Here is a 21,334-nt window from a genome sequence, read left to right as displayed (position 1 = left end):
ATGACTCATTCATGCTGACAAGCGTGGTTGGGGCAGCCTAGTCTCATTTTTTTCATGCTCCCGTCGCGAAATGAGTGACATTTCTGTGATGCATTTTTTTATTTTACTATTCTAACCCTAACGTCTTCTCCTAACCATAACTCCACCAGATACCCCCCCGTGTCACCCCGTATTCCATGCCCCCGTCTGGCACATGTGCAATGAGTTAATAGTTTATTTGCATAAATTGTTCAGAATGAAACCAGCACAGGCACATTTGGGCATGTGTGCATTCAGATATGTTTTTTGTTATTATTACTATTTTTTTGTTTCTTGATCATGAAGCTACAGCTTCTTAACGGGTCCCTGATTTTCTCCCCGTGTTCCATATTTGTCAATAAACGTGTATGTAAACTTGTGAATGTCACACACTGTTAGCTGAGGCGTCCCTCACTGTTTTAACTTCAGTGTGTGTGCGCTGTCCTGAGCCCACAGTGTTGTGGCCTGACACACACATGCTCACACTAACTCTTTTACCGTTTCATGTTTATTCCGTGTGACAGAGTCCCAAATAGACTATCCCTGCGTGTCTCCATGTTATGCCCAGTCATATGTAGTTCACACTCTGTATAATTTCTTTTCTGTGTTCATGTTGACTGATCTGATGGAGGGGGAATCCCAGCTCCAAGGGCCTATTTACATGCATTTGCATATTAAAATAGGGGCGTGGAAAGGGAGGAGCTTGGTGCGTGTGCATGTGTGCTCAATACCACTTTCAGTGGGATGTATTAACAGAACGTGCTTGGATCCATGCGTAACCCACTCTTTGATACATATGGATATTTTTGTGCTTACGCCAGTTTCTGGGTTTTGGCGTACGCCATGTTTCAGTAGGAAATCCACACAAGTCTTTGCACATAATGCCCCAGATGGATAATGTTCTGGGAAATTAGTGACATCATTTTGGAAGTGATCTGGAATATGTTATGAAACTGAGAACCAGAAGAATGTTTTGCACATAACATTTAACTCAAACAGTTGAGTGGATGTTGATAAAATTAGGTGAGCAGCTGGATAATGTCCTACAAAATGAGAGATTTTGTTTTGAGTGTGATCCAGAACATACTTTGGATCCAGTATGCAGTAGAAGTTTTAAGCATTGAAGAACATGTGGTTTAACTCATCTTATTAGCAATGGAACAGGTCTGAATGTTGTCATATACACACTAGTAAGTCCCTTCGGCTGCTCCCTTGTTTGCACTCGGGGTCGCCACAGCAAATCCAAGGTGCATCTGCATGTTGATTTGGCACAGGTTTTACGCCGGATGCCCTTCCTGACGCAATGTTATTTTATTTTTACTTCTATTTTGTCATTTGATTTTTAAATGGACCACAATGGAAATAAGTGTTTTCACTTTCTGGTGTCATTCATGTATTTTTCATGTATTTAGAATTATATTATGGTACTTTTGACTTACTAAATAAAATCACTCACTGCACTCACACTTTTAATATAAAGGTGACTTATCACCTCCTGCTGGAAAGGCATGTGTAGTTAGCAACATCCATTATTCAGTGTTGTTAGCTAATATCCATAGCTTCTCCAAAAATATTAGTCCGATCAATGTTCCACTTTCACAGCATTCATCCTTCACCCAAAATAAATAAGCATACCAGACGGCAAATATCAGCTGTCCAGTTTCTTTTCTTTGTGATCAAAGTTGCACGTACAGCTGCTGTAAGCAGGTGCTTTCAATTTGACAAACAAAGACGGTGGCGGAAGACATTAAAAACACTACACATTTCACTCATGGTACCAACATGAAACTTAAGTCACTCATGGTAACAGCAACATGAGTCTTAACCAAACTAACTAAACCAATTTAACAACAAAAACACAATAAATAAATAACACCAACAACACTGTTAAACTTACACAATAACATTTAAAACCCCAAAACCCCAAACTTCCATGATGCATTGTAGCATAATGTCCACTGTTTACTTGTTAGATAAAATTGCTAATTTCTCCAAAATTATTTGTTCTATCAACTTTCTGTTTTCGCAGTGTTCATCCTTGACCCAAAATACATAAGCATACCAAATGGCACATGTCAGTTCTCCCCAGTTTTTGTGTGATTGAAGCCATACATACGCATGCGCGCGCGCGCGCACACACACACACACACACACACACACACACACACACACACACACACACACACACACACACACACACACACACACACACACACACACACACACACACACACACACACACACACACACACACACAAGGCCACTTGGCTATTATTATATAGATAACCTTTTGTGAATAAACATGATGCAGTAATTCTTATTTAGGCCAACATTGTACTGTCCAATTCCATGAAGAATGTTTAATATTCACACTGTCAGCAAAATAAATATTATTCTCGCAGGAAGGTTGGTACAAACATCCCAGAGAAAGAAATTATGGGTTTTAAAGTATCAGATTAGTGGTGGGTGGACATTTATGTTTTCCTTCATTCAATCAATTTCTATACCCGCTTACTGCAATCAAGGGTCACAGGGATTTATGTTTTCAGTAAAATTAATTTAACTTCTGTTTGTCTTTAAGGGGACACTGGTGAGCTGGACCAAAGGCTTCAAGGCCACAAACTGTGAAGGACATGATGTTGTTGGAATGCTGAAAGAAGCCATCAAGAGACGCAACGTGAGCCAAATTCAAACAGAAATGCTATTAACATGATTTAAAAAACACAACAAAAAACAATTGCACAAGGTTTGCTGTGAAAGAATAATGCTCCACTTTTACATGGCATGTTGAGACATGAACCTATGACATGCATTAAATTGATTTTGACAATTTACAAAGAAGTTCAGTTTTACAACGACACAAAATGCATTGCATATCTGGAATAGCTCTGGTCTCAGTGGCGACTGTTATAGTGTTAACATTAACATTGCGGGTGGGGGGTGGGGGATCGTGAGCAAATTTTTGGATGTCAATGGACTTTATGAACTAACTAAAAACTTTTTTTTTTTTTTGCAAATTTATACATTAAAAAAAAAAAAAGAAGAAGAAAGAAATCACATGCACATAAAGTATTCACAGCATTTACCATGAAGCTCAGAATTGAGCTCAGGTGCATCCTTGAGATGTTTCTACAGCTTAATTTGAGTCCACCTGGGGTAAATTCAGGTGACTGGACGTGATTTGGAAAAGTACACACCTGTCTACATATAAGGTCCAACAGTTGACAGTGTATGCCAGAGCACAAACAAAGCATGAAATCAAAAGAAATGACTGCAGACCTCTGAGACAGGATTGTCTAAAGGCACAAATCTGGGGAAGGGTACAGAAACATTTGATTTGAAGGTCCCAAATGAGCACAGTGGCCTCCATCATCCATAAATGGAGGGAGTGCAGATCCACCAGGACTCTTCCTAGAGCTGGCCACCCGTCTAAACTGAGCGATCAGGGGAGAAGGGCCTTTGTCAGGGAACTGACCAAGAACCCATTGGTCACTCTGTCAGAGCTCCAGCATTCCTCTGTGGATAGAGGAGAGCCTTTCAGAAAGACAACCATCTCTGCAGCAATCCACCAAATTAGGCCTGTATGGTAGAATGGCCAGATGGAGGCCTCTCCTCAGTAAAAGGCACATGGCAGCCCGCCTGTAGTTTACGAAAAGGCACCTGAAGGACTCTCAGACCATGAGAGACAAAATTCTATGGTCTGCTGAGACAAAGATTGAACTCTTTGGTGTGAAAGCCAGGCATTATGTTTGCAGGAAAACAGGCACATCACTACAGTGAAGCATGGTGGTGGCAGCATCATGCTGTGGGGATTTTTTTCAGTGGCAGGAACTGAGAGACTAGTCAGGATTGAGGGAAAGATGAATGCAGCAATGTACAGAGACATCCTGGATGAAAAAAAGCTCCAGAGCGCTCCTGACCTCAGACTGGGGCAGACATTAAGCAGGGAGACACTAACATTAAGCAGGACAATGACCCTAAGCACACAGCCAAAATATCAAAGGAGTGGCTTCAGGACAACTCTGTGAATGTCCTCGAGTGGCCCAGCCAGAGCCCAGACCTGAATCTGACTGAACATCTCTGGAGAGATCTGAAAATCGCTGTGCACCAGCACTCCCCATCCAACCTGATGGAGCTTGAGAGGTGCTGCAAAGAGGAACGGACAAAACTGCCCAAAGATAGGTGCGCCAAGCTTGTGGCATCATATTCAAGGAGACTTGAGGTTGTAATTACTGCCAAAGGTGCATCAACAAAGTATTGAGCAAAGGGTGTGAATACGTATGTGCATGTGATTTCTTAGATTTTTTTTATTATTATTTTTAATAAATTTTCAAAAATTAACAAAAAAATTTCATATTGTCATTATGGGATGTTGTGAGTAGATGTTTGATGGAAAAACTGAATTTCCTCCATTTTGAAATAACATTGTAACATAACAAAATGTGGAAAAAGTGAGACGCTGTGAATACAGGCTGAGATCAGAAATACACCCTGCACCCAGGGATTAATCGCACAGGTGTCAAACTGATTCCAGAAAGGGCCAAGAGGGTGCAGGTTTTCTTTGTAACCACCCACTGCACCAGGTGATTTCACTGATTAACTGATTCCATCTGCTCAAAGTGATGTTAATCAGTGAAATCATCTGGTGCAGTGGGTGGTTACAAAGAAAACCTGCACCCTCTTGGCCCTTTCTGGAATCAGTATGACACCTTTGGATTAATGGGTCTCTAAAATAGGGAATATACAGTGAGGAAAATAAGTATGTGAACACCCTGCGGTTTTGCAAGTTCTCCCACTTAGAAATCATGGAGGGGTCTGAAATTTTCATCTTAGGTGCATGTCTACTGTGAGAGACATAATCTAAAAAAAAAAAAAATTCAGACATCACAATGTATGATTTTTTAAAATAATTTATTTGTATGTTACTGCTGCCAATAAGTATTTGAACACCTACCAACCAGCAAGAATTCTGGCTCACACAGACCTGTTAATTTTTCTTTAAGAAGCCCTCTTATTCTGCACTCTTTACCTGTATTAATTGCACCTGTTTGAACTTGTTACCCGTATAAAAGACACCTGTTCACACACTCAATCAATCACACTCCAACCTGTCCACCATAGCCAAGACCAAAGAGCTGTCTAAGGACACCAGGGACAAAACTGTAGACCTGCACAAGGCTGGGATGGACTACAGGACAACAGGCAAGCAGCTTGGTAGAAGACAACAACTGTTATGATTATTTATTAGAAAGTGGAAGAAACACAAGATGACTGTCAGTCTTCCTCGGTCTGGGATTCCATGCAAGATCTCACTTTGTGGGGTAAGGATGATTCTGAGAAAGCTCAGAACTACACAGGAGGACCTGGTCAATGATCTGAAGATTGCTGGGACCACAGTCACAAAGTGTACATTAGTAACACATGATGCTGTCATGGTTTAAAATCCTGCAGGGCAGCAAGGTCCCCCTGCTCAACCCAGCACATGTCCAGGCTCGTTTGTTCACCAGTGACCATCTGGATGATCCAGAGAAGGCATGGGAGAAGGTCATGTGGTCAGATGAGACCAAAATAGAGCTTTTTGGAATCAACTCCACTTACCATGTTTAGAGGATGAGAACAACCCCAAGAAAACCATCCCAACCATGAAGCATGGGGGTGGACACATCATACTCTGGGGGTGCACTTCTGAAAAGGGGACAGAACGACTGCCCCACATTGAAGGGAGGATGAGTGGGGTCATGTATTGCGAGATTTTGGCAAACAACCTCCTTCCCTCAGTAAGAGCATTGAAGATGGATCATGGCTGGTGTCTTCCAGCACGACAATGACCCCAAACACACAGCCAGGGCAACTAAGGAAGGGCTCCGCAAGAAGCATTTCAAGGTCCTGGAATGGCCTGGCCAGTCTCCAGACCTGAACTCAATAGAAAATCTTTATAGGGAGCTGAAACTCCAAACCTGAAAGATTTGGAGAAAATCTGTATGGAGGAGTGGACCAAAATCCCTGCTGCAGTGTGTGAAAACTTGGTCAAGAACTACAGGAAACGTTTGACCTCTGTAATTGCAAACAAAGGCTACTGTACAAAATATTAACATTGATTTTCACAGGTGTTCAAATACTTATTTGCAGCAGTAACTTACAAATAAATTATTAAAAAAAATCATACATTGTGATTTACTGATTTTTTTTTTTTTTTTTAGCTTATGTCTCTCACAGTGGACATGCACCTAAGATGAAAATTTCAGACCCCTCCATGATTTCTAAGTGGGAGAACTTGCAAAATCGCAGGGTGTTCAAATACTTATTTTCCTCACTGTAAATGGAGGAAAATGTTCTTGTATTACTGTTATCTTTATATTTAACTGGATGATCATTCAAGGTCACTTTCCAGAACTAGACTGCAGCATAAGAATATGTCACTGCAGTCATCACATCAGAGCTGACCCTGCACTCATTTTGACTGCACATTGTGTGGGTGTGTGTTCTTTCATGTGTATACCAATAGGAGTTTGACCTGGACATTGCAGCCATATTGAATGACACAGTTGGGACCATGATGAGCTGTGCCTATGAAGACCCAAAGTGTGAAATTGGATTAATAGCTGGTGTGTATTAAACGCTACACTGTGCATGTGTGTTCTTGAGCTTCAATCATTGTGAAAATCAGGTGATGACCATCAGGATTCTAACATTTTTGCACAGTAGGATATATTGTCAACAGCAATTCTTAGGGTGTTGAGGTTCTCTTTAGAATTTTTGGCCTGCCTTAAAAGTACAACCCCAATTCCAATGAAGTTGGGACGTTGTGTGAAATGTAAATAAAAACAGAATACAATGATTTGCAAATCCTTTTCAACCTATATTTAATTGAATGCACCACAAAGACAAGATATTTAATGTTCAAACTGATAAACTTTATTCTTTTGGTTCTTTCAATTCAATTCAGTTCAATTCAAATTTATTTATATAGCACATTTACAACACAGCTGCAGCTGACCAAAGTGTTTCACAATAATAGCAATACAAAAGTGTAAAATATTAAGAAAGGAAAAGAATAAAAATAAATAAATAAAAAATCTAAAAATACAGAGCAAAATAGCAGAGCAAAGCATACACCACTTAGCCAGTGTTGAAAGCCAGGAAGAAGAGATGGGTTTTCAGTCTGGACTTAAACTGTCCCACAGACTCTGAGGACCTGACAGTCAGCGGAAGATCATTCCAGAGTCATGGTGCTGCCACAGAAAAGGCTCTATCACCTCTGGATTTAAGCCTGGCTTTAGGAACAGCCAGGAGAAGCTGGTTAGCTGACCTCAGAGCCCTACGTGGAGTGTACGGCTGCAAGAGCTCACTCAGATACATTGGGCCTATACAGTGCAGACACTTAAAAACAATCAGCAAAACTTTATATTTAACACGAAAGCCGACAGGGAGCCAGTATAAGGTGCAGAGCACAGGGTTGATGTGCTCATGCTTCTTTGTTTTAGTCAAAAGGCAGGCTGCAGCATTCTATACACTCTGCAGGCGCTGTAGGCAGTGCTGGTCCAACTCAATGTAGAGAGCATTGGGTTGGACTATTTTTGTGCAAATATTTGCTCATTTTGAAATGGATGCCTGCAACACGTTTCAAAAAAGCTGGGACAGTGGTATGTTTACCACTGTGTTACATCACCTTTCCTTCTAACAACGCTCAATAAGCATTTGGGAACTGAAGAGACTAATTGTGAGTGTTATGATTGGGTATAAAAGGAGCATCCCTAAAAGGCTCAGCCGTTCACAAACAAAAATGGGGCGAGGATCACCACTTTGTGAACAACTGCGTGAAAAATACTCCAGCAGTTTAAGAACAATGTTTCTCAACATTAAATTGTAAATAATTTAGGGATTCCATCATTTACAGTCCATAATACAATCAGAAGATTCATAAAATCTGGACAACTTTCTACACGTAAGCAGCAAGGCCGAAAACCAACACTGAATGGCCATGACCTTCAATACCTAAGGGGACATTGCATCAAAAACCGACATCATTGTGTAAAATATTGCATAAAACATTGGAATATGCTCTTTTTCTGCTCTTTTGCTGCTTTTTTCTGATGGGACTGTACAGTGGAGGCACTTTGACGAAGTAAGATCGAAAGCAGCGCGGCTTTGTGGAAAGGTCAGTGACGGGAGGAAAGGGTTGGCTCACGCTAACATCTTTAGCTGACTGCCAATAACATCTGGCTACATGGGACCAAAGAACAGCTGAGGAAGTCGACGACATTAAAAGGTCGCTCGACTTTCTTGCAGAGGTATCCTGGTCAAGGAGGTGAAATCGCTCTGCATCCAGAATGCAGTGAAAGAAAAGCGGATCATCTTTTTGGAGAGCAGAGTTGCAGAGCTGGAGCAGTACACGCGGATAAATGATGTGATCGTCACAGGACCCCCAGGTAAAACCCCGCACGTATGTTCGGGCAGTGAGCGGCACTGTTGGAGGAGACCCTGACGAGCTAGACATCCGATCCACGGAGGAGCAAGTTGCTGCTTTCCTGGAGTCCAAAGGGATCGAACTGGACTGTAACAACATCGAGGCGTGTCACCTGCTGCCCAGGAAAAGTGCCACCGACAAGCCAGCTATCATCCTAAGATTTGTTAACAGGAAACACAATTTGGCACTGCTGAAATGGGAGAAACTTAAAGGGAACAAATGTTTTCATGAATGACCATCTAACGAAATATAACGCTGACATAGCCAGAAAAGCACACGATCTGAGGAAGCAGGGCAAAATAACGAACACATGGACAAGCAACTGTAAAGTATTCATTAAACTGAACGGGCCACAAGACAAAGTGCTGGTCATCAGGAGGATGGAGGAGCTGGAAAAATACCAATGATCAACATGAACTGGACTATGAGGTAACAACCATGACACACATGACTGATCTCATTCATCTTTATCTGAAAACAATATTAAGCACTTAACTGAGAGGATAAATGATCATCATCATCTGGAACTGAGAACTTTTGAATTCACTGAACACAATGCACAGGATTTAGAACAGAATATTGACCCAGACAATCATTTTTTCTACGGCATTAACAACAATTGCACCTACTACAATGACAAACAATTCAAGCAGAACATTAAATCAAAGCATCGACTATCAATTATCCATTTCAACAGCACAAGCCTCTACGCCAACTTCAATAACATTAAGGAATATTTACAAATTTTTTCACAACCATGTAGTATGGCAATATCGGAAACCTGGATCAATACAGATAAAGGGATGGACTTTGAGCTGGAAGGATACAAATTAAGGAATATAGACAGAAAAAACAAAGGTGGTGGAGGAGTTGCCATATATGTGGATAAAAACTTGAGCTACAAAGTGATTGAAAGTATGACAACTGTGGATGATAACTTACTAGAATGTATAACTACTGAAATATGTGAAGAAAAGAAAAAGAATATTAGAGTTAGCTGCATATATAGGACACCAGGTACAAATATTGATACTTTCAGGGAATGGATAGGGGGTACATTTGCAAAACAAAGCAACAAAGTAGTTTTCAATCCATATAAGCATAGTACAACAGATGACTTTATCAGTGCAATGTATAGTATGAGTCTGCTTGCCTTCTTGCTCTCGGTTGAGACGGTCACATTTTTCCTCCCTCGTCCCTCCTTATCTTTCCTGCTTCTGTAGCGTGTTGTCTGTGAGGCTGCCAGCTCTGCTGTTCTGGAAAATGGCAAAAATGGATCTGATTAAGTGGTCTCTGAGCGCAATTGACACTATTTTTTCTACAAGACACTCAGGAGCAGAGGACCCGACCTGTCCTGCCAGGACACATGTGGCGGGGTACGTGATGGATAGTTGGAAGAGGTGGCAAGTCATGTGCCTGTACACGTTGTCTGTGGAGGACGTTGAAGATGTCTATTTATTTGGAGCTGTGGTGACCAGGTTTCTGCTGTGTGGAGCGGCCATAGCACTGGTTTACCAGAAAATTAAGAAGGTGGAAGCGGCACTAATTGGCCCGTCCAGGCTGCTCCACATGATTGATTCGATTGGAAGGGCAGTGTCAGCTCAGTCGGCGGGTGTTAACCGCACGTTGGAATCCATCTCGGGGAGAATGGCTGCACTGGAAAACCGCTTTGATCGTCAGTAATGACCACATCTCCTCTTCTCTATTCAGATGTATTGGAAGCCACTCTGTTTCAGACTGTGGAATCTTTCAGGCGTCTGCTAATCTGGATATCTGTTTGGTTCCCAAACACCAGCTGCTCTTCAAGGCCGCTGGGATAAAATCCTCCTCCGAAGAAAACTTCTGTTGCCTCACTTCCCTGTCTTCCCTGCCTCTTAGTCTCTCCCAGTCCTGAGATGTTGACTGTGGGACCTTGAGACTCTGGTGGACTGATTCAGGACTGGGAGCGCCCCCCTCCCCCCAGGATTGACAGATAAGGCTGTTGATGGCGCCAAGGGCGGCCTTCCGGGCTGTCTGTCTGAACACTGGACACATTCAAGTCTCGGCTGTCGTCTGTTTTTGTGTGATTGTCATTGTTTATCTGTGCGATGGGTTTTTTTCTTCTTCAGGGCTGCTGCGTGGTTCAACGCAGCAGCACTGGAGGTTTTTCTTTCCAATTTTTATCTTGTGTGTGCTGTTATATGTGTTCATGTACCGGGCCGGCTTATGTGTTGTGTGTGTTATGTATGTGTTGTCTGTTTGTCATGAGGCCGGTCAAGGTTTGCTCAGCCCTGCTCATGACCTAAGGCAGGAATGTACATCTGAGCTGGTCCCCAGGTGCCATAAAGGCGACCTCTGCTCCTAACTGGCAATTAGTGTTGTGAAAGTGTAGGAACACGGACCCACAACAGGGGGCGACAATGAACGGACAATGGAGGAATCAAATAACACTGTTTTTACTGTTGTGAAAAAAGGGCACAACAAATACAACTGATAACAATAGAGAGATTAAGTCTAATTCATAGGTGTCGTGTGGGCAGGCTCGACGATAGGAGACGTCTGTCCAAGTCGAACCGGAACCAACCCGATCTCCTCCGCCACCGGACCCCGGGGATACTGGAGCCGCCAAGTCCCGAATTCCCAGGTGGCCACTGCCTCCGCTCGCCGGATCCGGTACTGCTGGCAGGAAACAGAAACAGTCGGGTGTGGATGCGGCTGCACCCAGCAACACGGAGGGTGGAGAGTCCACCTCCACCTCTCGTCAACAACAATCAAGAATGTGCAGAGTAAGCAGTTATCTCTCAGGGGGAAAAGGAGTGCAGTCCTAGCTCCCAGTCACCAGCTCCTGCGGTCCAGAGATTAAACAGGTACTCTTGCAAAAACACGTACAGAACAATACTCACGAACGGCTGAGAGTCGTTACCTCTTAGGTATGGCGATATCTCGGCAAATGAGGTGGAGATGCGTCCTGCTGATATACCTCCGTATTGATTGGGATCAGCTGTCTCTAGTGATGGATGACAGCTGTCGTCCTGGCTGCTCCTGTGAGGCGGCAGCGCCCTCTGGTGCCTGGAGCCCGCACTCCAGGCAGGGCGCCCTCTAGTGGTGGTGGGCCAGCAGTACCTCCTCTTCAGCGGCCCACACAACAATTAGGATGGGTAAAATGCAGTAAACATATTTCATTGTGCAGGGAACATGTTCCTATGTGTATATGACAATAAAATTCTTTTGAATCCTTGAATCCTTGTTTCCAAAAATCACCAGACCAACCAGAATCACCCTCAATTGTGCCACCTTGATTGACAACATATACACTAACAAACTTAAATATAAAACAATAAGTGGTATTCTAATTAATGACATCAGTGATCATCTACCAGTCTTTATCATCTATGATTACAACCACACCAAGAGAAAGAAAAATAATCAAAAAGAATATCAGAGAATGAGGTCAGGGGAATCAATAAATGCATTCAGGAATGAATTACTGGCGCAAAACTGGGAAGCAGTATACCAAGAAAACAATGTGGACAATGCATATGAAATATTTCTGAAGGCATTTAAGCAATTATATGACAAATGCTGTCCAATTAAAGAATACACAAGAAAACTGAAGTATGGCAACTGTCCATGGATCACAAAAGGTTTACAAAATGCCTGCAAGAAGAAAAATGCGCTATACAGAGGACTAAAGAGGGAGAAAATAAATGTACGGTAAACAATATAGAAATAAGTTAACTAATATCATAAGGTCCAGCAAAAAAGGATATTATAGGACATTATTATCACTTTACCGAGGCGTTGCTTGGCCGGTATCGTAGATTTACATCAACGCTACCTGGCTATACATGCCTGCTGTGCGTAAACAAATGACGTCATAGCGTGCAGCCCAAGAACTGTCCGCAGAGGGAAAAAAAAAACTGTCCGCAGAGGAAAAGATAAAAAGGCGAGAAGTGTGTGTTGGTCCCCATATGGATATTCCGGATGATTTTCCCATGGATAGTACGACAATGAACAGCAGCCAAAGCAGCCAGCTTGATGAGGACGCACTGCCGAATTTGGAGAGCAGCGCGCGCCAGCCAACACGACAAAAGTTAAAGTGAGCCAACTTTTTATGTACGTGTTACGTGTTGTGTATCTCAGTAAGTTATAATAATGCAAATAACATGCTGTTGTCGTGCAGTATGTATTTTCTGAGTCCCTCCGTCCATGCCTCGTCTAACTCGGGCGAATATCTGTCATTTTGGGCGACTGGGCATGAACGTCAGGCCTCTGAAAATGCATACCGCCCTCCAAAAGCATGTTATTGTATTATTATTAAATAATAAAGATAATATAAAGGGAATGTGGGGAATACTAATTATATATTATATTAAATATATATTTTTTTTTTATTTTAATTTATTTTCATTTATATAGTGCCAAATCACAACAAAGTTGCCTCAAAGCGCTTCACACAGGTAAGGTATAACCTTACCAACCCCCAGAGCAACAGTGGTAAGGAAAAACTCCCTCTGAGGAAGAAACCTCAAGCAGACCAGACTCAAAGGGGTGACCCTCTGCTTGGGCCATGCTACAAACATAAATTACAGAACAATTCACAGAACAATTCATGGATGAATATACAAGAAATGCTGTTGGCGCACAGGACAGGAGGATCGCCAACACGAATACAACTTCCATCTCTGGATGGAGCTGCACCTTAAACAGAGAGAAAAACAATCAGGCATCAGAAAGACAAAAAAATACTGTATAATTTGCAAGAAAAACAAGAAAAACAGAGAAATACTAAGGTGATAGCCGGCCACTAGCCCTAAACTTCACTAAAAGACCCAGAATTTAGGTATCTGCTCCAATTACTAATAAATGAATTAAAAGTAAAAAGCGTAAAACTAAACTGTACCAGTATGCTAGCCATATGAAAGGGAAAATAAGTGTGTCTTAAGTCTGGACTTGAAAGTCTCCACAGAATCTGATTGTTTTATTGACGCAGGGAGATCATTCCACACAACAGGGGCACGATAAGAGAAAGATCTGTGACCTGCAGACTTCTTATTCACTTTAGGGACACAAAGTAGTCCTGCACCCTGAGAACGTAAAGCCCGGGCCGGTACGTAAGGTTTAATTAGGTCAGCTATGTAGGGAGGTGCCAGTCCATGAATAATTTTATAGGTTAGTAGCAGAACCTTAAAATCTGATCTCACTGGGACAGGAAGCCAGTGAAGGGATGCTAAAATGGGTGTAATGTGGTCGAACTTTCTGCTTTGTGTCAAAAGTCTGGCTGCAGCATTTTGAACCAATTGGAGATCCCTAATGACTGCGGTAAACCAGAAAATAGAACATTGCAGTAGTCCAATCTAGAAGAGATAAATGCATGGATCAGGGTCTCAGCATCAGCCATAGACAGGATGGGACGAATCTTCACTATATTTCGCAGGTGGAAGAAAGCAGTCCTAGTAATATTTCTAATGTGGAGGCCAAAGGACAACAAAAGATCAAAAATTACCCCAAGGTTCCTCACTTTGTCAGTGTGATGTATGACACACGAGCCAAGGCTGAGCGTTAACTGGTCAAATTGATGCCGATGTCATCATTTCAGTCTTATCAGAGTTTAAAAGTAGGAAGTTTCTAGACATCCAACTTCTCACTGCTGCAAGGCAATCTTCTAAGGATTTTATGTGAACGAGATTACCAGCAGTTATCGGCATGTATAACTGAGTATCATCTGCATAGCAGTGAAAGGTAATCCCAAAACGCTGCAATATGTGCCCAAGGGGTGCTATATAAAGGGAGAAAAGCAGGGGGCCTAAGACAGACCCCTGTGGAACCCCAAATTTCATGTCACTAAGGTTAGAGGTAGTGTTACTGTACAAAACACAGTGAGAACGACTGGTCAAGTATGACGTCAGCCATGCAAGGTCACTCCCAGTAATCCCAAAATGATTTTCCAGCCTATCAAGTAGAATATGATGATCCACTGTATCAAATGCAGCACTGAGATCTAACAGCAACAGAACCGTAGTGGTGTCCGAATCCATTGTAAGCAGAAGATCATTCACCACTTTAGTGAGAGCCATCTCTGTGGAATGATATTTTCTAAAAGCAGACTGCAGTGGCTCAAAGAGATTATTCTCAGTAAGATAGTCTACAAGCTGCCGTGACACCACTTTTTCCAGAATTTTAGAGAAAAATGGTAGATTTGATATCGGCCGATAGTTTGTCAATACACTAGGGTCAAGATTAGGCTTCTTAAGTAATGGTTTAATCACTGCAGATTTGAAACATTTAGGAACAGATCCAGAAGTTAAAGAATGATTAATAATTTCCAGCACAGTCGGCCCAAGAGTGGGCCACAGGTCCTTAAACAGTTTTGTTGGTATAGGATCAAATAAACAGGTTGTGCTTTTTGTTGACATTACGAGTTTTGTCAGCATGCCTAGTGAGATACTGTCAAATTCTGTAAATCTAGGTAATACCTCAGTAGTACCTAGATTTACAGAATTTGATATTAGATATTATTAGATTATTATACATTATAAAAAGTAGTTCTAAACAGTTACAATATTCTGAGTATTTTATTGATGAGGGTAATGTAATTTGTAATAAAAATGATGTGGCTGACAATAGAAATAATTTTTTTGTAAATGTGGGATCTGATCTTGCAGGAAAAATCTCTGATCCTGGGACAGTTGGGAAAAACATGGCTGTATTGATAGAACAAAATTAGAATTCAGTGTTTCTCAAAGCGGTGGAGGAGAAAGAAATATTAGATATTGTTAAAAAAATTTAAAAACAAAACACGGGAAACTGTTATTGATTATTTATTTCTATATTTGTTTATGGATTTATTTATATTCATTGTTAGTTGGGTCTATATTTTCTGTTGTGTTTTGTTTTGTCGGGTTCCTTATGTCTTTGTCTTTTTTCTAAAATTGTATCATTATATCATTATTATTGTTACTATTAGTTCTTGCAATTATTATTATTATTATCATGATTGTCAGTCATATTTTTAAGGAAACAAGGACTGATATGTAAATCATTATACAGGGAGAAGGGGTGGGATTAGATAAGTTTCGACTTCTTCTCACTCCTTTTTGAACTAACATAAATTTACGTTGTTTGTTGTTGTTTTATTTTTTCTTTTGTTATGTTCACAATAAATCTTCAATTCAATAAAGGATCTTACCACGTGGGCTCAGGAACACTTCAGAAAACCATTGTCAGTTAACACAGTTCGTCGCTACATCTACAAGTGCAAGTTAAATCTCTACCATGCAAAGTGAAAGCCATATATCAACAACATCCAGAACCGCCGCTGCCTTCTCTGGGCCCGAGCTCATTTGAAATGGACATATGCAAAGTGGAAAAGTGTGCTGTGGTCTCATGAGTCCACGTTTCAAATTGTTTTTGGAAATCATGGACATTGTGTCCTCTGGACATAAGAGGTAAAAGACCATCCACATTGTACCAGTGCAAAGTTCAAAATCCAGCATCTGTGATGGTATTGGGGTGTGTTCGTGCCCTTGGCATGGGCAACTTACACATCTGTGATGGCACCATCAATGCTGAAAGGTACATCCAGGTTTTGGAGCAACACATGCTGCCATCTAACCAATGTCTTTTTCAGGGACATCCCTGCTTATTTCAGCAAAACAATGCCAAGCCAAATTCTGCACGTGTTACAACAGCGTAGCTTCATAGTAAAAGAGTACGGGTACTAAACTGGCCTGCCTGCAGTCCAGACCTGTCGGCCATTGAAAATATGTGGTGCATTATGAAGCGCAAAATAAGACAATGGAGACCCCAGACTGTTGAACAACTGAAGTCGTACATCATGCAAGAATGGGAAAGAATTCCATCTACAAGCTTCAACAATTAGTGTCCTCAGTTCCCAAATGCTTATTGAGTGTTGTTAGAAGGAAAGGTGATGTAACACAGTGATAAACATACCACTGTCCCAGCTTTTTTGAAACATGTTGCAGGCATCCATTTAAAAATGAGCAAATATTTGCACAAAAACAAAGTTTATCAGTTTGAACATTAAATATCTTGTCTTTGTGGTGTAGTCAATTGAATATAGGTTGAAGAGGATTTGCAAATCATTGTATTCTGTTTTTGTTTACATTTTACACAACATCCCAACTTCATTGGAATTGGGGTTGTACATATCAGCTAAATTAAGATCAACCTTGCAGGTATGATGTAACAGCAGGTTTAACTCAGATAAGATGTTCCTGCAGGATTTTGATTGTAAACAAAAATGTAAACAGTTTGACACTGTTTTCTTGTCACACTAACACTCAGAGTCCTCATTTGAAGATATTTGCAATCAAAATAAACAATTTGAACATGTTACTTTGGGATCCCGGAATGTTTGATGGACATTTTTCATGATTCAGTCTTTTTTAAATGATTTAATTAACAGGTTGTTAGAATGTACTCAAATCATCATTAGTTACAGCACAAATGCAAATTGTTTACCATATTTTGTATAGCACAGAATTCAACAATACATTTTTTTTCCACCCCCACAGGAACAGGCACTAATGTTTGTTACATGGAGGAACTGAGAAATGTAAAGAAGTTTAAAACAAATGAAGATAAAATGGAAGAAGAAGAAGAATCACCAGATGACAAGGTGGAAAACGTACCTTCACAGGAACACCTAAAAAAAAAAAAAAAAAAAAAAAAAAAAATGTTCTCATTGAAATTAGACATATCATGGTCTCGGTGAATAGAGGTGGAGAATTGGATGCCATTAAAAGTCTAACATCATGTTTTACTTTTTTATTCTTTTTCCTTTAAGTCATATGGTTCACATCTATTTACGTAGGTCTGGAAAACACAATTATTCTCACGTGTTTCTACAAATACTTAAGAAGGTCTTTCATAGTCCATATTAAAAAAAATGTAATTAAATATTGACAGTGTTTTAGTTTGAGTAGCTGCACTAACAATGATGAATGTAAACTTTAAAAGGTGACAACTCATCTGTCAAATCCTTTCACTGATTTTTTTTTTTTTTTGTCTCCAGCAGGGTGAACCAATGGGGGGAGAAGAAAGAAAAGGGGAAGAAGAGACAAAAAAAAATGTGTATAAATACAGAGTGGGGGGGTATGGGTGATGATGGCGCATTAGATGACATCATCACACCTTATGACACTGAGGTGGACCAAATCTCTGTCAACCCTGGGAAACAAAGGTTAGATTCACACACGCACAGTGTATAGAGTTAGACATTATGTTCACATCGTCTCAGCGTTCAAATATGGAGCAACTTAAATATTTTGAAATGACAATCTGTGCAGCTGGGTGTCATTAGATAGCTGACTCTTCCACTGATTGATTAGAGGAGTCCTTCAGGATTCAAAACTGTTATAATGCCTTTTGTTAAAATGCTGTTGAATTCTGGCCAACGTGAGTGAAGAAGAACTTGCACATTAGCCATGTTCTTTGTTTTATTAATGCAGACAACCCATTACTGGAATTCCACAAGGAATTTTGTCATGTTTGGAAGCAAATATTTGCATCTTAAGTTACTTTCATCTTCTTCATTATGTCCAACAACAAAAATGAACAATTAACCCAAAAAGGGGGGGGGGGGGGGGCAGCCTACGTGGAAGATCCTTCAGAGTATTTAGCATTAAAACTCAGTTTGAAGCACTTCATGCAGGGGGTAAATGTTATTCATGCCTCCCCTGTCTCTTGGCATCACAGCTTGAGTATCATGAGATCGATGCACCAGAGGCACCTCCATGGCAACCTCCTTCTTCTATACTCAGCTATGCCAACTTGGTCATTATATCCGAAGGATTCAACATATAGATTATTGTTGTTGTTGTTGTTACAATCCAAATTGCAATTATCACACAGAGCAAGTTTCAAAGGCTTCATCCATTATGATTAAGACAGACAAAGCACAGACCCCATGGTGTAAACAGCATTTTAAACAACCCCACTAAGAAAGAAAAACTTCCACAAATACGCAGTGGTGGGCACAGTTCAGATAACCAATAATTATCGAAGATAATGTTTTCATTATCGGATTATCTTTTCAGATAACTTTAAAAACCATTATCGGACTAATTATCTTCGATAAATTTTTGTCAAAGGAGAACTGGTCACCAAAAAAAAAGCTCATTTCTTTTAACCCCATACTGATACGCGGGCAATATCACCCAAGTCATCCAGAGGCATACATTTTTAACTTATGGTTCAAATTTTAACCAAACTAGTTTCGGACAAGTTATTTAAATTGTCATGTCTGAAGTTTTAGAAAGTGAAAATATCAGATATATGTTTTAGTTTTAAAGTAATGCACTAATTTTTAAGGTTTTAGTGTAGACATGCTGTGCCAAGTGCATTATGGGTAGGATAGGATAATCTCAGTATGGGGTATATTCTCAGTATAGGGTATATTCTCTGGGTTTATAGACATTGTTATTGTGTTTGCCTTTATTAAATTCCACAAATCTTAAATTGAGCAGACACGGATTATCTGGAATTTTGTTTTGGCAAGTTTTCACGGTCTCTCCTGGCATCTACTGGCCAGTAGTGTTCATGGCAGTATTTGCCCTGAAGCTGGGCAGACACTGTACAATATTTTCAATCACTGTACTCGGTTCCAGCTGAAACTGTAAACCATGGTTTACAGACAAATATGTTGTATTTGAGCAGGGGTTTGAAAGGCACATCTCGCTGAGAGAGAGGGAGAGCGAGAAAAAAAAATATCTGTTTATTTCTTCAAGATGTGGAGCTGCGTTTACTGTGGTCCTTTCTCTGCTTGTGCTAGACATTTGGCCAATCAGAAAGCCAGAACGAACTGTCGGACAGCCACAGGAAAAATAAAAGACAAGCAGAGGACAGAATGGCAAACAAATGTGCAAGCAGTTGGAAAGATCTCTGCCTGATCTCCGCCCGAAATTTTGAACCCGCGCAAAGCAACTCACCTTTGCTGTGACAGTCTGAGACACATCCTATGATGATCTTGTTCATGGACCCTGCAAAGAAGTATTTGTATCTCTGATGAAATAGTTGTGGATGTCTGGTACATATTCGCATGCCAGCAGCTCCGAAAACATTTGCAAAAAATACGGGTCTTGAATGCCAGTCCGCACAATTTTCACCTATCCTCACTGACTTCACCACAAAGAAAGGATTTTGTTCTTAGGTTGCGGAATTTTGAAATATTCTGCTGCTGTAAACAATTGAATTCTTTCAGCCATTTCCCATCCAGCATGAAGGCATACCATCTCAGGGCGTGGTTTGATGATGTCAGTGTTTACCCTATGTACACAGAAACTAGGGAACATTTTGTTTTCACTGTTCATCTCTATATACGGCCCATGGTTTGAATCTTTTGTTGTTGTACACGTTTACATGTTTCGCGTATCCACGCAAAACAAACAAACAAACAAAAAAATCTGTCGTAAATGCAATATGTGGTTTTCGCACCTGCTTGTTTTATGCTCCTGTGATTCTGGTCGTTCTCAGGTACCCTGAGAAGCTAACAGTGTTTCTCTCTGTGTGTATGAAGGTTTGAGAAGCTGATCAGTGGGATGTATTTAGGAGAAATTGTCCGCCAGGTTCTACTGGATTTAACCAGAAGAGGTTTGCTTTTTAGAGGACGTGTCACAGAACCTTTAAAAACACCTGGAATATTCCAAACCCAATACCTGTCACAAATAGAGAGGTAGGAAAAAGATCATGTGTTGAAACAAATCCTGGAGACTCTGGCCACTACATTAGGTACACTTCAGGTTGGATCCTAGTTTTGTTTGTGTGCCTTAATTCTTCCCAGCAAAGATTCAACTTCATCAACTTTACTCATAATATCAGAGGTGGGGCGAAGTCACCAGCAAGTCACTCTCAAGGCATGAATCTGCAAGTCTCAAGTCAAGTCTCAACTCATAATGGCCACCAATTGTTTGCAAGCTGACTTGAGACTTGACTTGAGACTTGCAGATTGATGACCTGAGAATGACTTGGCAGTGACTTTGTCTTGCCTCTGCATAATATTGAGAACTTAATTAAGTTTGAGCAGCTCAAAGCTAAGGGCCCTGTCCCACTGGCGTTTAGGAGGATTTGCGCATGAAATGAGGAGACAACAGCTGACAACAGTCTGCAACAAAGGTGGGCGGAAATGACAAATGTCCCGGGGTGGATCAGCGAATACATGAGGAAGAAAAGCGGATATAACAGAGAACAGAAGCGAAGGCGACCGCGGAGGCGCCGCCATGAGGGGCACAGCGGCCGTGATGCACTCACTTCATCCGTGCCCACTCTGTCTGCATGCGCGACATACCATTTGCGACCGTGATGTGGCCGTGCTGGGCACGCGTCATCTGTTTTTGCACGCTGTCCCGGTCCGCCGTCAACCCGCGCCAACCTGTCAGTTGCAGATATCAGCGGATGACAGGGGATATGCGGCGCGTTGGTTGCGTATGTCCTGCGTATGTCTTCAGTATGTGTTCATGCAGTGATGCGGCTCTCATCTGCTGCAGGATTTTTGAGCCGCTCAAATATCCTGGCTGCGGACATGCGTGCCTCTGCGGATGATCACGGACGTGTTCGGATGGCGGCCGACTCACACAGGAATGTTACACGGTTATTGTGGTTGTTTGGCGGATGTGGGCCACTTTTGTGCGCATTCCATCCGCAAATCCTCCTAAACGTCAGTGGGACAGGGCCCTAAGACACCCCGACTCTTGTGCACTGAGATTCGAATGAGTCTTCGGAACCTCCACATGTTGAATTATAAAAAACAACAGGGTGAGTGTTACATCCTCAACACCTCTAATTTACTTAGGATACACAAACTCAAGTCTGTCCAACTGCTCAGTCACATGATTTAGTAATTTCTGTCTC

The 21,334-nt window shown here is 41.2% G+C and overlaps 1 protein-coding gene across 1 annotated transcript in view; it reads left to right on the top strand.

Annotated features, from left to right (window-relative positions):
• LOC117526413 (hexokinase HKDC1-like) overlaps positions 1-20,107 on the top strand; it is a 69,252-nt gene extending 49,145 nt beyond the window's left edge. The window contains exons 14-18 of the mRNA XM_034188486.1: positions 2,600-2,695; positions 6,524-6,623; positions 17,002-17,105; positions 17,502-17,669; positions 20,004-20,107. Coding sequence (XP_034044377.1) covers positions 2,600-2,695; positions 6,524-6,623; positions 17,002-17,105; positions 17,502-17,591 — 390 coding nt within the window. The 3' untranslated portion in view covers positions 17,592-17,669; positions 20,004-20,107. The remainder of the gene's footprint in view (positions 1-2,599; positions 2,696-6,523; positions 6,624-17,001; positions 17,106-17,501; positions 17,670-20,003) is intronic.
• Positions 20,108-21,334: the final 1,227 nt, after the last annotated feature.

Source organism: Thalassophryne amazonica, chromosome 2, assembly GCF_902500255.1.
Source record: "Thalassophryne amazonica chromosome 2, fThaAma1.1, whole genome shotgun sequence".
Classification (NCBI taxonomy): Eukaryota; Metazoa; Chordata; class Actinopteri; order Batrachoidiformes; family Batrachoididae; genus Thalassophryne; species Thalassophryne amazonica.
Note: the sequence above shows the minus strand (reverse complement) of the source record. Positions and strands in the feature narration are given on the sequence as shown.